The sequence below is a fragment of the Coloeus monedula genome (genome assembly GCF_965178545.1).
Source record: "Coloeus monedula genome assembly, chromosome: 1".
Classification (NCBI taxonomy): Eukaryota; Metazoa; Chordata; class Aves; order Passeriformes; family Corvidae; genus Coloeus; species Coloeus monedula.
Window position 1 is genome coordinate 109,572,965 of NC_138781.1, and position 17,656 is coordinate 109,590,620.

Sequence of the window (17,656 nt, forward strand, 5' to 3'; positions counted from 1 at the left end):
AGAGCAGAACAGCTGTAGTAGAGTTACCTTTTATGTGGGTGGCATAGACGTCTGCCAATTAAAATGATCTTATGAATCATTTCTTGCCATATGATTACTGTTAATAAGAATTTATGTTAACAAGTTTGTGTCTGAACTTTGCACAGGTTCATGCCTGCATTTATTTTGTTAAAAAATAGAGCATATCATGGTTGTTTTTTGTTTTTAATGGACTTTCTTTCCTCCCTTGAAAGCATTCCAGGACTTCAGTAATGCAGAGCTGCCAACTAACCCTTAAAGGAAGATGTTTTTATCTCCATGTAGTGCTTTGTGTTTGTAATTCTGTGTATACAGAACAATAGTTTTAACCTGGGAACCTAAAGCTGAGCTTCTAACTCCATATAGCGGCACTTACAAAGGGAGCATGGCCTTCAAAATATGAACTTTTGTTAAAGTCTTTGTTATTGCAAACATTTATACTTACACTTTCCCACTGACTGACAGGTTTTAGCTATTGACTTCATTGACACTAACACCCTGTGTGTAAAATCAAGTGATTTTTTTTCCAGAACTAATGTTATATTTATGGTGAGAAATTATGCTATATTTATGGTGAGAAATGGCAAAATGTTCTTTTAAATATGTCCTCAGCAACTTAGAAAGCATTTCAAAGTATGTTAGAAGTCTGCGCAACAAGTGAGACATTTTATAGAAAGAAATACACAAGTCCAAGCATGGTGAGTGTTAACAGACTTTGATAACAGATGGTTTGGGAATCTCTCTCTCATTAGAAAAATGTAGTGTGAAATTCTGCATATAGTAGGACAGGGTAGAGGGACAAAACAATTGCAATAAAACTGCTTGAAGTACAATTTAGCAAGGATAAGTGGCTGGAGACTTATCATCCTCATGAATCTTGTTTGGGAGCCATAAGCAGAACAAATGTTTTGGTGGAAGGACTTGTTCCCATGGGACTTAGAACAGTTAGTAGAAAATACACTGAGGAAAACAAACCTTAAAATACTTAAGGAAGAACTTAGCAAATAGATATTTTCTCCCCCTATTTGCCCTACTGGCAATTCTGCCACTCAGGTAGGAGGAATAGAAGACACTGACAGGAAAGGAATTTCTATGGCTCTTAGATTGAAGCTTTTGGGGGCTCTTTGGCCAACAGCCTCCTCCTCTCCTCTGCTCTGTCCATCCTTACTGATGCTTTGATATCACATTTGCATCCATTTTCCCTGCAGCATCAATAAAACAAGAACTCTCCTATGTTTTTTTCCAGTGTCATCCTGCATTACCACCTACAAGAAGACACCACCTCCAGTCCCACCAAGAACTACCACCAAACCATTTATTTCCATCACAGCCCAGAGCAGCACGGAGTCTGCCCAAGATGCATACATGGATGGGCATGGACAGAGGGGAGATATCATCAGTCAGTCTGGACTTAGCAACTCCACGGAAAGCCTGGACAGTATGAAGGCACTGACAGCTGCTATTGAAGCTGCCAATGCACAGATCCATGGCCCTGCAAGCCAACATGTAGGGAACAATACTGCCACTGTCACCACCACCACAACCATTGCCACTGTTGCAGTAGAAGACAGGAAGAAGGATCACTTCAAGAAAAACAGATGCTTATCTATTGGAATACAGGTACAGTACATGATATGGATTATATGCCTGCCATTGCTTTGGATTTCTATGTCTGTTTTACTGCTCATTATACAATGTTTTGTGTATTTCACTTCTTGTCCTGACAGGTACCTATGTAGAACTTGCATCAGCATAATCATTCTGCATGGTACTAATGATGTTTTCCTAATTTATCACAAATACATCAGATGCAAGGATTTGTTTGAGTCTCCGTGCTGCTCGTTATTCAGCTCTGTTAAATTACACACATGAGCACTAATCTATGAATCATACCACAGTGGGGGTCAGAAAGGCATGAATTAAATCATTGAAAGGGAATGTGTAAAACAATGATTTACATTACACTATCACCAAAAAAATATTTTCATCCAGCCGCACTGAATTAATTGTCGCTGCTTATTCATGCATTTCATAATGACTGGTAGCCACTTGAATGAGGCAGCATTGTTTCTATCTCAGCCTCAACAGCAGAAGATAAGTTCCTTCTGATTTGCTCTTGTTAAAGAGAATTACATTTTGTTACCTCTAGTGGAATGAAACAAGAAAACTAACCCTGCCAAAGTTCATTTCGTTTTACAGAAGGACAAGAGTAAATAAACGAGACCCATATAATCTGCTGTCTTAATTAATCTTTCCCACCCACCTACCCCCCTCCCCCCCCCCAAAAAAAATGCTGTGCATAGGACTCCCAACTATCTGCTTGCAGGATTAGCTTTTGAAACAAAGTACTTGAACTTAAAATCAACTGAGAATCAACACAGGTTTTTGACAGGAAATGAATCCCAAACAAATAGAATAGCAATCCACAGCTTATCGGCCTTCACAAGAAGACACGATTTTTTTTCTTGCAGAAGGTGGTTGTAAGCACAGCACTGTGTGCCTGGACAGGCTTATCTGATTAGTAAAGCCTAAGAATTTTCCCTGAAATCTCTGTATCAGCCTGACGAGATAGATGAGAGGTTCTGTGCTGAAGTATGCCATCCCTTCTCAGCTGCTGGAGAAGCTGAGACTTTTCTCTCACTTCATCTTGTAATGGCAATAATAACTATTGCCTGTGGGTTCAGTTCACTGCCTTTGTTGTAGACTTCTACTGCTTCACAGCTGTTTGTTTTGGGTATGTTCTTAAAGAAGGGCTGATGTTCAGTATTAAATGCAGGAGCAAGATCCAGGTGGGACAGGGACAGAGGAAAGCTCCTCTGTTACTTATTCCCATTCCCAGCCAAGCCTAAGGTGTAATTTTATTATTGTAATCCCTTATTTCAGCAATCAAAGAAACTGAGATCCCTTAGCAGACAAGGATAATGGGTGCAAGGCAATAATTTCCATGTTTGCAGAAGCCAAAATGAACAACGGTAATGTGAATCCTGGTTCTTGAGAGACCATCTCCCTGCTATCTCTTCTTAAGGTAGTGTTGCAAGTAACAAATGCTGCTTTAGAAAGGTATAGAGGCCTCAGTTTCCTGAGATCTGAGGAAAACAGAGCTCCAAATGCTCTTCAAGCCTTTGACAATCTCCCTCTTAAACTTTGAAGTTTGCAGATGACCAATATAAATCACATGAAATAATCATGAAAGCTGGGGATGGTACATGAGGGTCTGCCAAGGTGGGGTTTGTGCACAAACTAATGGAGATGCCTGAAGCTGGGATGCCGTGAAGTGAAACCTTCAGCAGTGATACAGCCTTACAGGATTCCTGCCTGTGCATGGTGCCACCCTCACAGCTGTGCACATCAATGAGATTTTTAGAGTCAGACAGGCTTCACAGATAAAAGAAAACTACTTGACTAGTCTGCTGTCTGATCCATTTTGCAGCATCGTTGCACAAGCAGTCATGCTAGTACAGCTGAAGGGGTAGTGTGGGAGTAGAAATACCTTAAGATAGCTGTCGATGCCAGAAATTGCTTCTCTTATAAACAACTGCCCTAAAGGAGGTAGGTACACTGTCAGTCCTCTGACTGGCAGTATAGAGTCGGTCTCTCTCCACAGAATAAGGGGAGCTTAGTTCAGGCTTAGTCTGAACTCAGACTGAGTATACACCTTAATGATAGTTTGACCCATCTCTGTAGAGCAGGGCAAGCTGCATTAGCCACGGGCATATTCTTCGTTTTCTTTCTCCTCTGTCAAATAAACCTAGTGTGCACTTCTGATGAACCTAGTGTGCCTTCTACACCCCTCAGTCACTCTCAGGACACTGCAAGCCTTTGCTGTAGATCTGCTGAGCAAACAAGGAAAGTTAAGCAAAGAAAAGCCCTTCCATCAAAAGGTTGCTTCACTCTGTCAGTTATGGGATTTAAGGCGTGTTTATCTCCCCAGAACCCTCAGTATCAGGGAAGTACCTCACCACACAGAACAGTTTCAGTAACTCCCATTCCTCACTGAGCACTTTTCCTGCATAGGCTGGTCAAGTGGCTCTCAGCAAGAAGTTGCTGGTGGAGTAGCCACCAACTACAGCTGGAGATTTTGCACACCCATGGGCAGTTTGAGTTTACAGGTCACTTCATGACACTGCTATTGCCCAAAAATTCTGTCTGCTGGAAAATGTTTTTCTTGTATGACTGTCCATGTTATATATAGCATTGGGAATTAACAACTACACTGATTGGACCCAGAATATTGTGATTTTGCTCAAAGACACACCTTAAATTTAAAGTTAAATTTTAACTTTATACCACTGGTACAAATCTCATGGAGATGTGGTATAAAGTTCCAGCCTGTGCTCCTGGGGACCACCTGTGTGTATGATGAAGCAGTCAAGAAAATGCATCTAAGACTTTTGTCTGCTTTCTTTAAATCTTATCTCTGCAGTGCTCTGATTTGAGACACTAACATTTAAACAAAATAAACACATAATTCTGACATGAATTCACATATACATGCACATACAGATAGAAGGTAAAATCAAACAAATGGTGGAGCACAGTACCTGAAGTTACAGCTGCTGAGATGTGCTCTGACAAATGTGAGCATCCAGCCTCCATAAAATACTGGATAAAATCCATCCGCATGTTGCAGGCTGAATATTGTCTTTCCAGAAATGCTTTACAGATTAGCAAGAATAATGAATATTCACTAATAACATCAGAAATTAACACACCACAGACAAACTATCTGACTAGATGAAGGAACTCATGATACAAGCTCTATGTGCAGACACTTAGTAGTTAAGGAGCACAGAAACTGCAAGTAGCTGGGTGATATCTCTGCTAAAGTACATTCTAATTACCTGTCATGTTTTGGTTTTTTTAAGGTTGATGGTGCTGAAGAATCTACCATACCAGGTGACAATAAAGTAACCAGTAAGTTCCAGTCCATTGGAGTGCAAGTAGAGGAGGAGAAGTGGTGAGTAAAAGTTAATCCTGTTTTTCTTAAGTAAATAATTATGCCGCAACTAATTTTTAAGAGCCCTAGTTCCTGCACACATGACCACATAAACCTGCTTCCTGGATGAACTGTTAGATCACCCAGCTGAAAAGCTGAGTCTTGCAAATGTTGTAGATCTTATTTTTCAGAGAATATTTTTCAGGACCAGTGAGAGAAATGGAAGAGAAGTGCCACATATTTTGAGGGCTAATATATTACAGGTAATCTCTTTTCCCCCAGAAAATCTACCTAAACAGTGTTGCAGCTGGAGTATTAGTCTCGGGATGGCTGCAGCAGCATAGAACTGATGAGGAAAAGTTTACCTTGTATTTCAGCAGAATAATTTCAGCCACATGTGACAGAGCACTGGCAGAGCCGAACTGAATGCTTTTACTCAGGTATCTCACCCAGACATCTCTTCAATACAATTGCTTCCTTGCAAAAAATTGTTGAGATTACAAAGCAAGCCTGTAAAACTCTGTTCTCCCTACAATCTGCAGTATACCCTGAATTAGAAAACAAATATACTTCAAGAAAAAAAAATTTAAAAGAAAAAATAAACTAGAGCAGCTGTCTTTATGGCTCATGGTTTTTTCTGATGACAAATTTGCAGTTACATTGCAGGGCAGCATAACTGTGCATAGCACTTGGGAGGCACATAAAATTTTTGAGTGCTTGACCACAACTGCAAATCTTAACTTCCTTCCCAAAACTGGATTCAGTGGCTGAAGAAAAGCCAGACTCTCCCCTTGCCTCTGAGAGTGCCGGCCTGCCCAGTGTTGCTGTGACTCCAAGTACCCACCCAAGTCTTCATTCTCTTTTCTCAGGCCGCTTGGGCACAGTGTGACTTTTGGATGCCGGAACCACTTTCTTGATAACTCTCAGTACCCTCCTGTATCACAGGCAAAGCTTTGGTGCAGTAGGACTTGTTAGTGAGGGAGGAGTTATCCATGCAATCTCTCCAGAGAAAATCTGGGTGCAGCAAATCTGAGCTGACAAAATTCAGGCCCTCTCTCCTTCTCTGGCCTGCTGACTGCAAGAGCCAGTGGAGATGTCCATTTTCACACCAGTTTTTTCCTACCTGTGATAAAAATACTCAAAAATAGCATGTTATCTACACCATTTTCAATTCAACCAAATCTGCCTGTAAAGCAGCAGAGCATTTTCCTGTGGTTTTGAAAGGCTAAAGTGATTTCAGAAAAAAGAAATGTGATTTTGCAATGACCCTGCTAGGCTGTTACCAAGTTCCTCATTAACCTGTTAAAACATCTCTCGCTGGCAGACATTTCTTTATGTGTTAGACCTTAGCCCCATTTACCCACAACTCTTCCAGTAGTAGATAAATGAGCACATTAGAATAGATGCTGAAGGATCATTTCACTTCAGCCTGAGCACAAAGGAAATAACTACCCCAAAAGCCTAACCCTCCCCACAAAGAAAGGAAGAAATGGCTGTTTGTAAATACCTTACTTCCAAAGTCCTCTTTCTACTGCAGTTTTTATTGCTCCAGAGAAAAAGGTAAGATTTGCCTGTGAGAGTCTGCCCTGAGCAAGCAATATTTCTGCATTACTTACTGACAGCTGTGTTTGGGGCTTTCCTTGCTGATAAAGTTGAGGTTGCTGCTGTTTGGAGCAGACGAGCAAGCAGCAATCTGTCATGGACTTTCAGAAGTAAACTGGCTGATAAAGGACAGCCCCTAGTCCTTAGAAAATGAGTGCACTCAAGACACAAAGGGCTTATCATCACAGTTGGGCACTCACACTCTTTTTTTTTTTTCCCCTAACACAGCAGAGCACAATGTATTGATTATCTGTTACAGGAATAGAATTGTAAATACAGTACATTCTTCACTGCCCCTGCACCATAACATCTGCAAAGCCTAAGAAAAGCCCTTTTTACCTGAATCTTTGAGAAGTTAATGTTTTTAAAAATATTCCAGACTTCAGAAATACTAAATAAATATAAAATGAGAAGAATGACACAGCAGAAAGGATAAATACAGTAAATTGATCATGTTTCCTTGACAGTTGAAGCTATTAAGTACTCTGTTACAAAACAAGAAAGCTCTTTGCCTGATGCACCAAAAGCCTACCACAACTTTCAGTCCTCTTCTTGACTTCCTGCTCTTTCCTTCCCCTTTCCCTCACCTCATGCGATTGTCATTCTCACTCTTGGGAGTCTTACCTCCTCATGTCCTTTTAAATATTCCTGCTTCTCTGTTTGCACCAAGTAAGCAAAACATTTTGCCTCCATTTCTTGATCTAAGTAATTCAAAAACAGACCATCTTCAGAGGACAGCTCTCTTTCTTCAGTCTTCCATCTCAACTCAGACCTTTCATTGGCCCTTCACTCTCTGTAACGTGGGCCTCCTGCCAAGACAAATGCCTCCATCTGCCTTCTCCTCTTGAACTGCTCAAAGGATAAATGTGCCTCCTGCTACCTGACCACATAACAACTGGTTGCATTGCTGGTATTCATCTTATCCTCAGTTCTTCATGCTGCCTGCTCTCAATAATCTTTTTCATACCCATTCACTACCTGCAGCTCTGTGATTTCTAACATTTATAAAGTACCTCTGTCCAGTCATTCTCTTGGAGAGAAATTGATATGCATTTCTTTCAACCTCATGATCTTACTGCTGTTAGTCTTTTATCTCTCACCTGACCTTCCCCAGGATGCTGACAAAACCCTAACCAAGATGTTCTTCCCCTTTTCCTTCCAGGGCAGTTTTGAAATGTGTACCTAATGAAACGGATCCATGCAATCTCAGGGCACTTCAATTTCTGTCCATTTCTGTTTGTCCTTTCCCTCTACCTGTAACTTCTTCTTGACCTCAGGGGACCACCCTCCTCACTTACAGAAGATAACTGAGTTGGTAGAAGTCAACCAGTTCTACTGAGGCAGAAAAAAAAGAAATAATATATTCTGCCAGAACAATTAGCATGCATTCTTTGTGAACAAGGGATTTTCAGTCCCACAGCTCTGTAATCAGTTTTAGCCTCTCTTGCAATTTATCTTGTCTGCCACAAGATCTCCTCCTATTACGCCGTCACCCCAAAAATTGCCACGCTCATTGTTCTAGGTGTACTATCAGCTGGTAATTGTACTTGATTTGCCATCACAAGAATTTTTGAATACTGAAACAATGGAGTAAGAACACTGCCATGGGAGACTGCAGTAGACAGATGGTCCTTCTCCGGTTTCTGGTTTCTGCGGCACCAAGAAAGGTGCCCCCATATCTTGATACACAAAAGTGTGTCTTACCACAAGATCTTGATACACGAAGTATGTCCTACCACAGCACACCTCTTGATACAGTATAAAGGGGAATAATTTGAAATAACCATGTGGTAACATAAAGCAAACAATCAAACAAAAATCCTGTGCTGTCTCTTCCAGGAAAAAAACTCTCCCACCTTTGGATTTTGTTACTATATAAAGCCATATTTTTCTGTTTTATTCATGTGGGGTTTTGGGTTTGGTTACTTACTGTCCAACAAAAAATACTCAGGTTTTAGTGTCTTCCCTATCCAATAGGCCAATCCTACAGTCTAACTCAAACTTCTCAACTCTGCACTCTTTAAGACTTTCAAGTCTGTATTTTGGGTAAGCTAAGCAGGAAGCACATGATGTGATGCTTGGGGGATGTTCTGTGCAGGGCTAAGAGTTGGACTTGATGATCCTTGTGGGTCTCTTCCTACTCAGAATATTCTGTGATTCCATGAACTACTTGCATGGCTTTTCTCAGCAGCATTTTCTGGCTATGTATGTTCTCCATGGTGGAAAGCACTCCAGTGAGAAATTCTGAAGGTCATAGATGCCCCACCCCTGGAAACATTCAAAGTCAGGCTGGACATGGCTTGGAACAACCTGATGTAGTTGAAGACGTGCCTGCTCATTTCAGGGAGGTTGGACTAGGTGACCTTTAAATGTCCCTTGCAACCCAGACCAGTTCCTCTGGCCAGTCCCACCCTGGTGGAACTCATTCCCCACACCTCCTCCCACCCTGTGCATGTTTGGAGGAGGAACTGCTGCTCTGGTCAACAAAAGGCAAAACAGGCCCTGGCTCTGGCAGGGCCAATCTCCTTCCCTGGCCCATGATCCAAGGAAACCCTTACAGCCCTGGTGGCTCCCAGACAGCTGGTGGGCTGCTGCAGGCCTAGCCTTGGCAGAAGGGGCCATAAATTTCTGATCACACTCTGCTGGTTGGCAATAGATTCCCTGCCCCAGACCGAGCCCTGGAGGGAGGCCGAGTGCTCCAGCCAGCATGTCTGCTCTGCAATGCAAAGGCCAAGAGTTGTTAAAAAAACAACAAAACAAATAAACCAACCAGCTTAAAACAGTGTGGCGAACAAAGATGAGCTGCTGTAAGGAATGGGGTTGGGGCAGGAATATTGTTTCTGCCATTAGAAGACATGGTACCATATCTGCTAACTCCTTCTGCAGTTTTTTTGGTTCTGCTGACAGCAGCTGCAACCTTAATAGAGAAGCCCACCACCAAGAAGGAGGACAGCCAGTGGGTAAAGAAAGGCTGAGTTTAACCTAAATGCCTGTGAGATTGACCATGCATCAGTTGCCTTGAAATCTAGATCTTTTCTGGGGTTTTGGGTTTGGAGGGTTTTTTTAGAAATGAATTAAGTTATCTAAGTTGAATTGTAAACATGTTTTGCAAGAGAAAGCAAAAGAAGACTTAGAAGCTGAGAGCTGAATGCTAACAAGTGACCGTGCTATTGTTCAAAACACATCGTTCTGTTGTTCTCCATACTGGTTTATCCAGTCTGAGGTTTCATGGCTTTCTGCACCTTAGGCCAGATATCTGCAGCAATTCTCTGAAGCTGTAATTACACCTTGTGCCTGCAGGGCACAGCTGAGTACAAAAGGGCCAAGCCTGAAAGCAGAAGAAGAAGCAAACCTCTGTTTTGAACTTTTTTTTTTTTTAGGTAGAATGTGAATGCCTTGTAAATGTTTTATATGGTAGAAGTATCAAAAACTTTGGCATTAGCTTCAACAGCTCTCCTCTAGTATGGAGTTTTAACTGAGAGCAAAGCAAAAAACGCTCATGTGGGACACAAATGGTATTTTGTAAGAGTAAAACATCCTGGAAGTGAATGAGGAAGCTGTGTCAGAGACTAAAATTACCATCTATTATCATCTACTCATTTTGTATAGATGAGTTGGAGGCAGGAAGATAGTAAGTGCCTTCCTGTATTTCCATTTTATTCAAAATGCATTTCCTTGGAAATATTTTTTTAATTTTGAATTGATGCTATATTCTATTGCCAAGTTGTTTTTCTTTTGAAGACAGATAAGTTACATAATCCAGCGCCAAGAAACTGTCAAGCAAACCTGTAGCATACTATTATATAGATTAAACAAAGGCAAAAAAAAGTAGGTCATTCTATTTCATTTGTTAAGCAGAGTCTGGTTTTGGTGGCATTAGTTCATATTGCACCCAGTGAGAGTACACTCCTGAAAGACATGAAATGTAGAGCCTCCAGCAATACGTCCTCCTGTCAAGTAGACTTTGATGTTTTCACATTTGGGTTTTGGCGTACACAGAAAAGCCAGGGTGTGAACTGAAAATACAAGTGGTCATCTGAAACAGAAGACTGTCAGAGTCTAGGGCACTGAAGAAAGCAGAAGGTGGCTGTGACATGGAGGTAGGGACATGGAGAAGAGCAAGCCTGGACAAAGGCATTTGCTTTTCTCACCAGTGCTGTGGAAGGTGTGGAAAAGTACACTGTGTACTAATGCCTTGGCTTTCAGTGAACCCTGACTAAATAACTAAAAAGAAATCCTCAGACAGCATGCCTGTGTGGGCACACATGTTTTGTGTGTGTGTGTATCTGTGTGTGCGTGCATGCATGCACTTCAGTGCAGATAAGGGATTTGTAAGGTGGTCAAATTAAAGCAATTTCTAAAAAACTAACATGGATTGGACAAATAGATTTCCACTGTAATGCCAGCCTAATGTTAGTGTCTTTCTAATCACTAATAGTAGTATAAGAGCTTTTCTCTGCCAGGGGCCCATAGCAGATACTTAGGAAAAGTGTAAAGGAGTGTGTGTAAAGGACAAAGGGTGTGAACTAAGTACTACTTCTCCCAGTAGACATTCCCAATTTAGTATTCTGCTGTTCAGGGACTTCCTAAGCCGATATAACATCTGTGTAATGGCTCTTCCTGCAAATTTGATCAGGTTCTCTTTGAACCTATTTTTACCTTTGGTTTTTCCAAGATTCTGTGGCAATTTAATTACACATTGTGTGAAGAAGTACTTCCTTTCACTAGATGTAGATCTTTAGACTTCTAAGCTGCGTTCCTCCCCACCGTTATTGCACTCTGAGAAATGGTAAAACATCCCCTAGACAGGAGTTTATAGATCTCTCATAGTCCTCATAAGCCATCTGTTTTCTAAATGTTTTCTCCTATGGAAGTGATTCCACCTCCCCAGCTACTCTTGTCCTCCCTTTCTAACTTTTTCTGCTGTATCAATCTGTAACAAAATGCTTTCCTCTGCTTCCCAAAGGATAAATACTACCAAGCTGAAGAATTCTGCTCACTCTTTATTTTTCAGTTTGCTGGTGCATATCATGCACAACTAGTGTCACAACCATGACTTTTGTATCACTTAACAAAGCCTGTTTCAAAAAAACTGCAAGCAACAAGCACTATGTTAAAATGTTTGTGTACACAATCTATTATTAAAGTTTTCCTGGGATGGGTATGCCTGAGAAGTTAATTTGAGCTTCCCTCTGCAGAGGAAATTTTTTTTTTTTAAATTGGAGGGCTTTTCTCAACTCATGTTTTGCTTTGCTCTAGTCCTCTCAAAGCCCCAGATCAACAGCCATTAATTTCCTCTATCAGCAGGACCTATTACAATTCTCCTTGAAGTCTGCTGCAGTCCTCCTGAGCTATGTGGATGCACCAGGTATATAGGACATTAAATTCTCCCCCAGCATCCTTCCATCTGCTCCCTCACCAACTGCAGACTAAATATACTTGAAGAAATTATGCTGTTAGTTGTACTTGTCTAACTGGCTATTGCTCTTCAGCGGAAGGTGGAATATAAACAAAAAGAAGTGAAATGGTGCCCAGCATCCCACTTCACCATCTTTTCAGCATTTTCACTGCTGCTTGAGCTCAAGCTAAAAACAGAACTGACGAGGGCAAAACAGCCAAAATATCACAGGGAAATGGGTCCTAACACTAGTTTCAAGTGTAGATGTGAGATTGGGAACAAATTGGAGGCTAACTACTAGCTGCATGAGTGCACAGACATCCTAGACTAGTAAGGAGATGGGAATCTCTCCCTATTCAGTTAAAAACTATGTTAATTCTGAACCTTAAATATTACTAATTTAAGAAACATCTATGTTAATTAATTTATGGTTCTACCTTCTTTTTCATCATGGGGCAAGACAGCTGTCTGCCTCACTTGTTTTCCACTTATGCCCTCCACAATTCACTGCTGATCAAATGGGTTCTAATTACCACCCCCTGCAACAGCATTAGTTGTCTTTCACTCCTTATACTTCTCTGTGCTCCTCCTCTGTTAGCCTTTTCACCTCAGGTGCCTTGGACTGCAGAATTTGAAGTCCTGTTTACATAAAGAAAACCTACCCCAACCCAAACCCCCAAACCTCCTCTCTCCCCTGCTCTTGCCTTCACCCTCAGAGTTGTTCTCGGCCCTAAGATGCCCCAACACAGGGGAACTCTGCAAGGTGAAAGGAAGCTACCTACAGGATAGCAGCCATCACAGTGAGGGTAACACAGACAGAGGCAGAACACTAGCTTTGGTGAAAAAGAGAATATCAGGTTGAAACTGAAGTTTGAATGTGAAAAACAAAATGTCTGGACACTGGTAATGGGCGCTAAAATTGTGAGAGATGGAAGATGTATAATTATGAAGAGTAATTATGAAGAAGCAATAAAAGTACTTCTATGAATTAAAAATACTTTTTTTGTATAAATGGGATATGCAATGTTACATATGTGGTAGACTCAGTGCTGTTACTATCTTATCGATTTCACATGTATGATTTTTAAATGTGGCTTGTGAGTTTGGATGTGTAACTTCAAAGGGGTGTGAATTTTAAAAATCAAAAGATAAACCACTTCTGAAAATTGGACCCCTTTAACTTTACATTAATCAGTAAACTAAAATCCTGAGCTACTGGCACTGTTAGCTGTTTCTTGGGCTGGCCTCTGGCTTTGTTAAACCACACAACAATTACAGGTCCATGTCTCAATAAACAGTGAGCTTGCATGGAAAAAGAGAGATGCTTGTTTGTTTGCTTGCAATGAGAAAAAAAACTTATGCTGATCATTTCAAGAAAAAAAATACCTGAATGTAGCACTGAGAGCTGTGACTGCCAGTCTTAGGAAGAGTGGAAGAATCTTAGTAAGTCCTTCCATACCGTGTTACCTAGAAAAAATTTTCTAAACATTTTCTGTTTGTGCTCTCCAAAGCTTCCGCAGGTTTACACGATCTAATAGTGTAACAACAGCTGTGCAAGCAGACCTGGATTTCCATGAGAACTTTGAAATAATTGACCCTCAAGAGGACAATACATGTTCTGGACAAATATCAAGACAGTTCTCCCGAGATGCAAGCACCTCTACCGTTAGCATACAAGGGTCAGGAAACCATTACCATGCATGTGCAGTGGATGATGACTTTGAGACAGATTTTGATCCATCAATTTTACCTCCTCCTGACCCATGGATTGACTCTATTACTGAAGATCCTCTAGAAGCTGTTCAAAGGTCAGTGTGCCCACGAGACGGCCACTGGTTTCTGAAGCTACTTCAGGCAGAGAGAGACCGTATGGAGGGTTGGTGCCAACAGATGGAGAGAGAAGAACGTGAAAACAACTTACCTGAGGACAGTAAGTAACCACACACAGTAATATTGCAACCGCAAAGACAGATTTAATATAGGTCAAATTCACTCCAGTGAATTCTATATTGTGCTCTTTCTTACTTAGCTAATGAAGCTACAGTCATGATTCTCAAAAGGACTGTATGTGTATGTATATAATAATCCTTATTAAAGCTGGCAGGGAATGCAAATGCTCGGCACTTCTGAAACTCCAGTGGTATTAGCTTTTGGGATTGCATAGTTCAACGGATAATTAGGAGAGTGTGGTTAGGGATCTTGTAGTATTAATGTTTCTTAACTCTTCTACTTGAAATCACTTCTCATAACCTTTGAATATAGTTTTACAGATTGTAGTTCCTTTTAATTAAATTAATATTTCAGTTGCCTTTTCAGATGGTGATTGGCATAAGAGTATTTAGATGTTTCTCCCTACTGAAAGAGATTTCAGTTATGCTTCCAAGTTGTCCTCTCTCTCTCTCTTGCCCTCTCCAGCTTCCCTACATCTCCCTTGCAGTTCTCATTTGTCTCTGATTGTCCCAATAAAACAAGCTCTTCATATTGTGTGATAAAAGACCACGCACATGCAAACTACATCTCAGTTGTCACCATTGTCAGCAATATTAACCCACCTGTAAGGTAATGGGACTGTCTAATAAACCTTCATTACTCAGAAGGGTTGAGGGTTGAGTTGCTCACATCTTACCCGTTCACTCTAATTAGGGCAGAAGGGCTGAACATGTGTTTCCTGGTCCAGAATTTTTTCTCCCAGTAAAAACTGAAGGTTTTTTTCCATTTATTTCTCATTACAAGGAACAGTACTATTGCTAGCTGTCAGCTTTTAGACAGAGGTAAATCTGTGAGCTTGCGAGCATGATCCTTGCTAATGAAGCTGTTTCAAATTTTAGAAGGGAGCTTCTGGGAAACACTAAGGAGCAGCTGCATATATAGAATTCAGTTTTTTACAGTATAGGCACACCTATTTTCCTGGATATACGAGTAATATTTTTCCAATCCCCAAATTAGCCTCTACCAAAGCAAGGACTTCAGCTTCAGAATTGCTTCTTAAAAATTTCTAGCCCTTCCTCTCAAGAAGAGAGATGTTTGAATTATTTTGAAATGTAAAGGTTTTGATTCATGAAAGGAAAGAAATTAGCACTGGAAAAAAAATCCTTAGAAATGCATAAGTTGTTTCTGCTGGAACTTTCCATTCAACCTAGTGAATGAAGAGGTATGATCTAGGTAGTCAGTTAGACACAATTGTAAGCAACTGGAAATTGATTTTTAATGGCAGGTATAAGATAGCCTGAATTTTAAGATATGCAAAGGTTTTATATTTCTACAAAATTTATGTTATATATAGGCTAACAGTTTCTTCTGAAGAAAAAATATAGGAGTTTTGATGTTAAAAGCAGGTCCAGATTGCTCAAATTCTAGAATTTTTGAATCTTTTTTTTCCCCTCACACCATCAATGCATTCAAAAATCTCTTTGAACCTGTATCAGAATAAAAGGGTTTATGTTGTTTCTGTAGTACGAAGAAATACATAAACCTCATAAACTATGAGATTTTAGATTGAAAAAGAAGTGTGAACACATAACAAATAGGAAACACACAACTTTTATAAGTCAAAGCCACAAAACCCAATTGCTTTCTCTTTGTCATAACAGCTTGGACTGGTCATAAGGAAAACATATTCTATGATGAGGGTGGTGAGGCACTGGAACGATGGTGCCCAGGGAAGCTGTGGATGTGCCATGCCAGGAAAGGGTTCAAGGCCATGTTGGATGGAGCTTTGAGCAACCTGGTCTGGTGGAAGATATCCTTGCCCATGGCAGTGGAGCTGAAACTAGATGATTTTTAAAGGTCCCTCTCTAACCCAAACTATTCTGTCATTCTATGAACTGATAATACTGGAAAAACCTATTAATATTTTATTTGTGTACCAACCTTGGTGCACAAATAAAGTAGTAGGAAAAGAACATGAAGTGAATTTTACGAGGCTGATAGATGCAGAAACTGCATATCTACGTAGAATTTTCTCTCAGTGTCTTGGTGTCTTTGATATGAGGCAGTTTTAAAGGGCTCTATGAGCTATCAGGTGGAGGAGTCAGTTATGGGGAAGATAAAGGAATGGTTAGGTTGGCTATTCCCAATGCCTCCTTACAGCACATATGGCATGTATCCTGGCACTTCTTGTGATCACTGGAAATGGCAGGAGGGAAAGGGTCACCTGGGTCTGGTAGCCACTGTTGCAGTACTTATTCCAGTGTGACGCTGTCAGCTGCTCTGGCACGTGTCAGCTGCCTCCCACAGAGGCTGCGCACGGCTTTCTGCTGCAGCTCAGCACGTCCCACTCTACCTGGTGCCAAGGAAAAGCATATGGCCGGGGCTGCTCTGCCCGCTCAGCAGTGCCAGAAACAAAAGCCTGGTTGTTACAAACCCTGACCCAAAAAACGTCTTTTTCATACATCTATAAACTTTAAAGAGAGAGAGGAAAGCAGGAGAAGAGGTGTGTTTGCTTTGCTTTCCCTAATGAAATATAACCAGAGCAGGGAATGCATCCTTTGTTTCCAACCTGACATCCCCAGCATGTGTTTGGCCAGATAACAAAATAACGAGAACGTGTGATGAGCGAGGTTTTCTCGATGCCATGGCAGCTGACAGAGGGCTCATCCCCCCGGCGCTCCACGTAAAACGATCCGCGCTTCCCTCAGACAATGCGGCCCTTGTGCGGAACAGCTGTCTCGGGGAGACGGCTCGCTGCTGTTTGACAGTAGCTTGTATGTTACATAGATACGTTGGGTATTATCTAGCTGGGAATGAATCTACCAGATGGGATTGAATGTTTCTAGCTGGGAAATGGAGTCTGCTGCTCTGTATAAAAACAAGCTGTGGTTCAGCGGCTGCACGATGAAATGCCAATATAGAGAGAAATGTGGCTTCCCTTCCGCCATGAATTATTTATTGTATAGTATATTCTGGTTTTAGCTGAAATCATTTTCTGATAAAGCCGCAACATGTGTGACAGGCAGATGAACACCACTCACACTTTAAGCTAACATACTTGATATGATTTCAGTGTATTTTGCAGTTACAGGGAGATTGGCTACAAACTCTAGGCCTCTCATAAAAAAAAAAAAAAGATGTTACACATCTGAGGCTAAACACCTTGTGAGAATTGATTGACACTTTGGATCAGTCCTCAAGTGAAATCAACAGTTGACTTTTTTTGTTTTTTCCTCAACCATCTGCTTACTCCTCCTACCTCTCTCCTGCAAAATTTCACATAGGCAGGGCCTCACTACAGTTGTTGGTTGATGACCTCACTACAGTTGTTGTTTTGGCTCAGGCCTCTGTTGTCACCATTTACACACAAAATCCACAGCATCAGACCTGGCTCCCTGCACGTCTCTGACCACTTTTTTCCCCAGCAGCGGTGGGCACAGGAACATAATCCTATGGCCTTGGCCTGTCTTTAGAGGTTGTTTTTTTTTTTTTGCTGTTGTTTGTATTTCACGTGGAGCACTGACCTTCTTGGAAGAACCACAAATCTTCATTTTGCCTCCCCCTGCACCCCCTCCAGAAGTTTCTCTTTCACATGGGGTTGTACTGGGGCTTTGGTGTAAAGATAACTATCGGAAGCAAACAGCAGGCCTGATTCACCACAAGTCAGGTGTAATGTGGGTTTAGTGGCGAGACAAGCCAGGCCAATCAAGTAAAAACTAAAAACAGAAAACCAAGGCTCTTACAAGACATGTCATTTTAACTCTTGAGTGTAT

At 41.1% G+C, this 17,656-nt stretch overlaps 1 protein-coding gene across 2 annotated transcripts in view; it reads left to right on the plus strand.

Moving 5' to 3' along the window:
* The window catches only part of DLGAP1 (DLG associated protein 1), a gene marked incomplete at its 5' end in the record, with an annotated part of 135,124 nt that overhangs the window by 106,259 nt on the left and 11,209 nt on the right, over positions 1 to 17,656 (plus strand). The window contains 3 exons of one of the 2 annotated variants that reach the window (XM_082296477.1): positions 1,227 to 1,638; positions 4,884 to 4,975; positions 13,466 to 13,884. In XM_082296477.1, coding sequence (XP_082152603.1) covers positions 1,227 to 1,638; positions 4,884 to 4,975; positions 13,466 to 13,884 — 923 coding nt within the window. The remainder of the gene's footprint in view (positions 1 to 1,226; positions 1,639 to 4,883; positions 4,976 to 13,465; positions 13,885 to 17,656) is intronic. The other variant, XM_082296478.1, reaches the window with a different exon arrangement.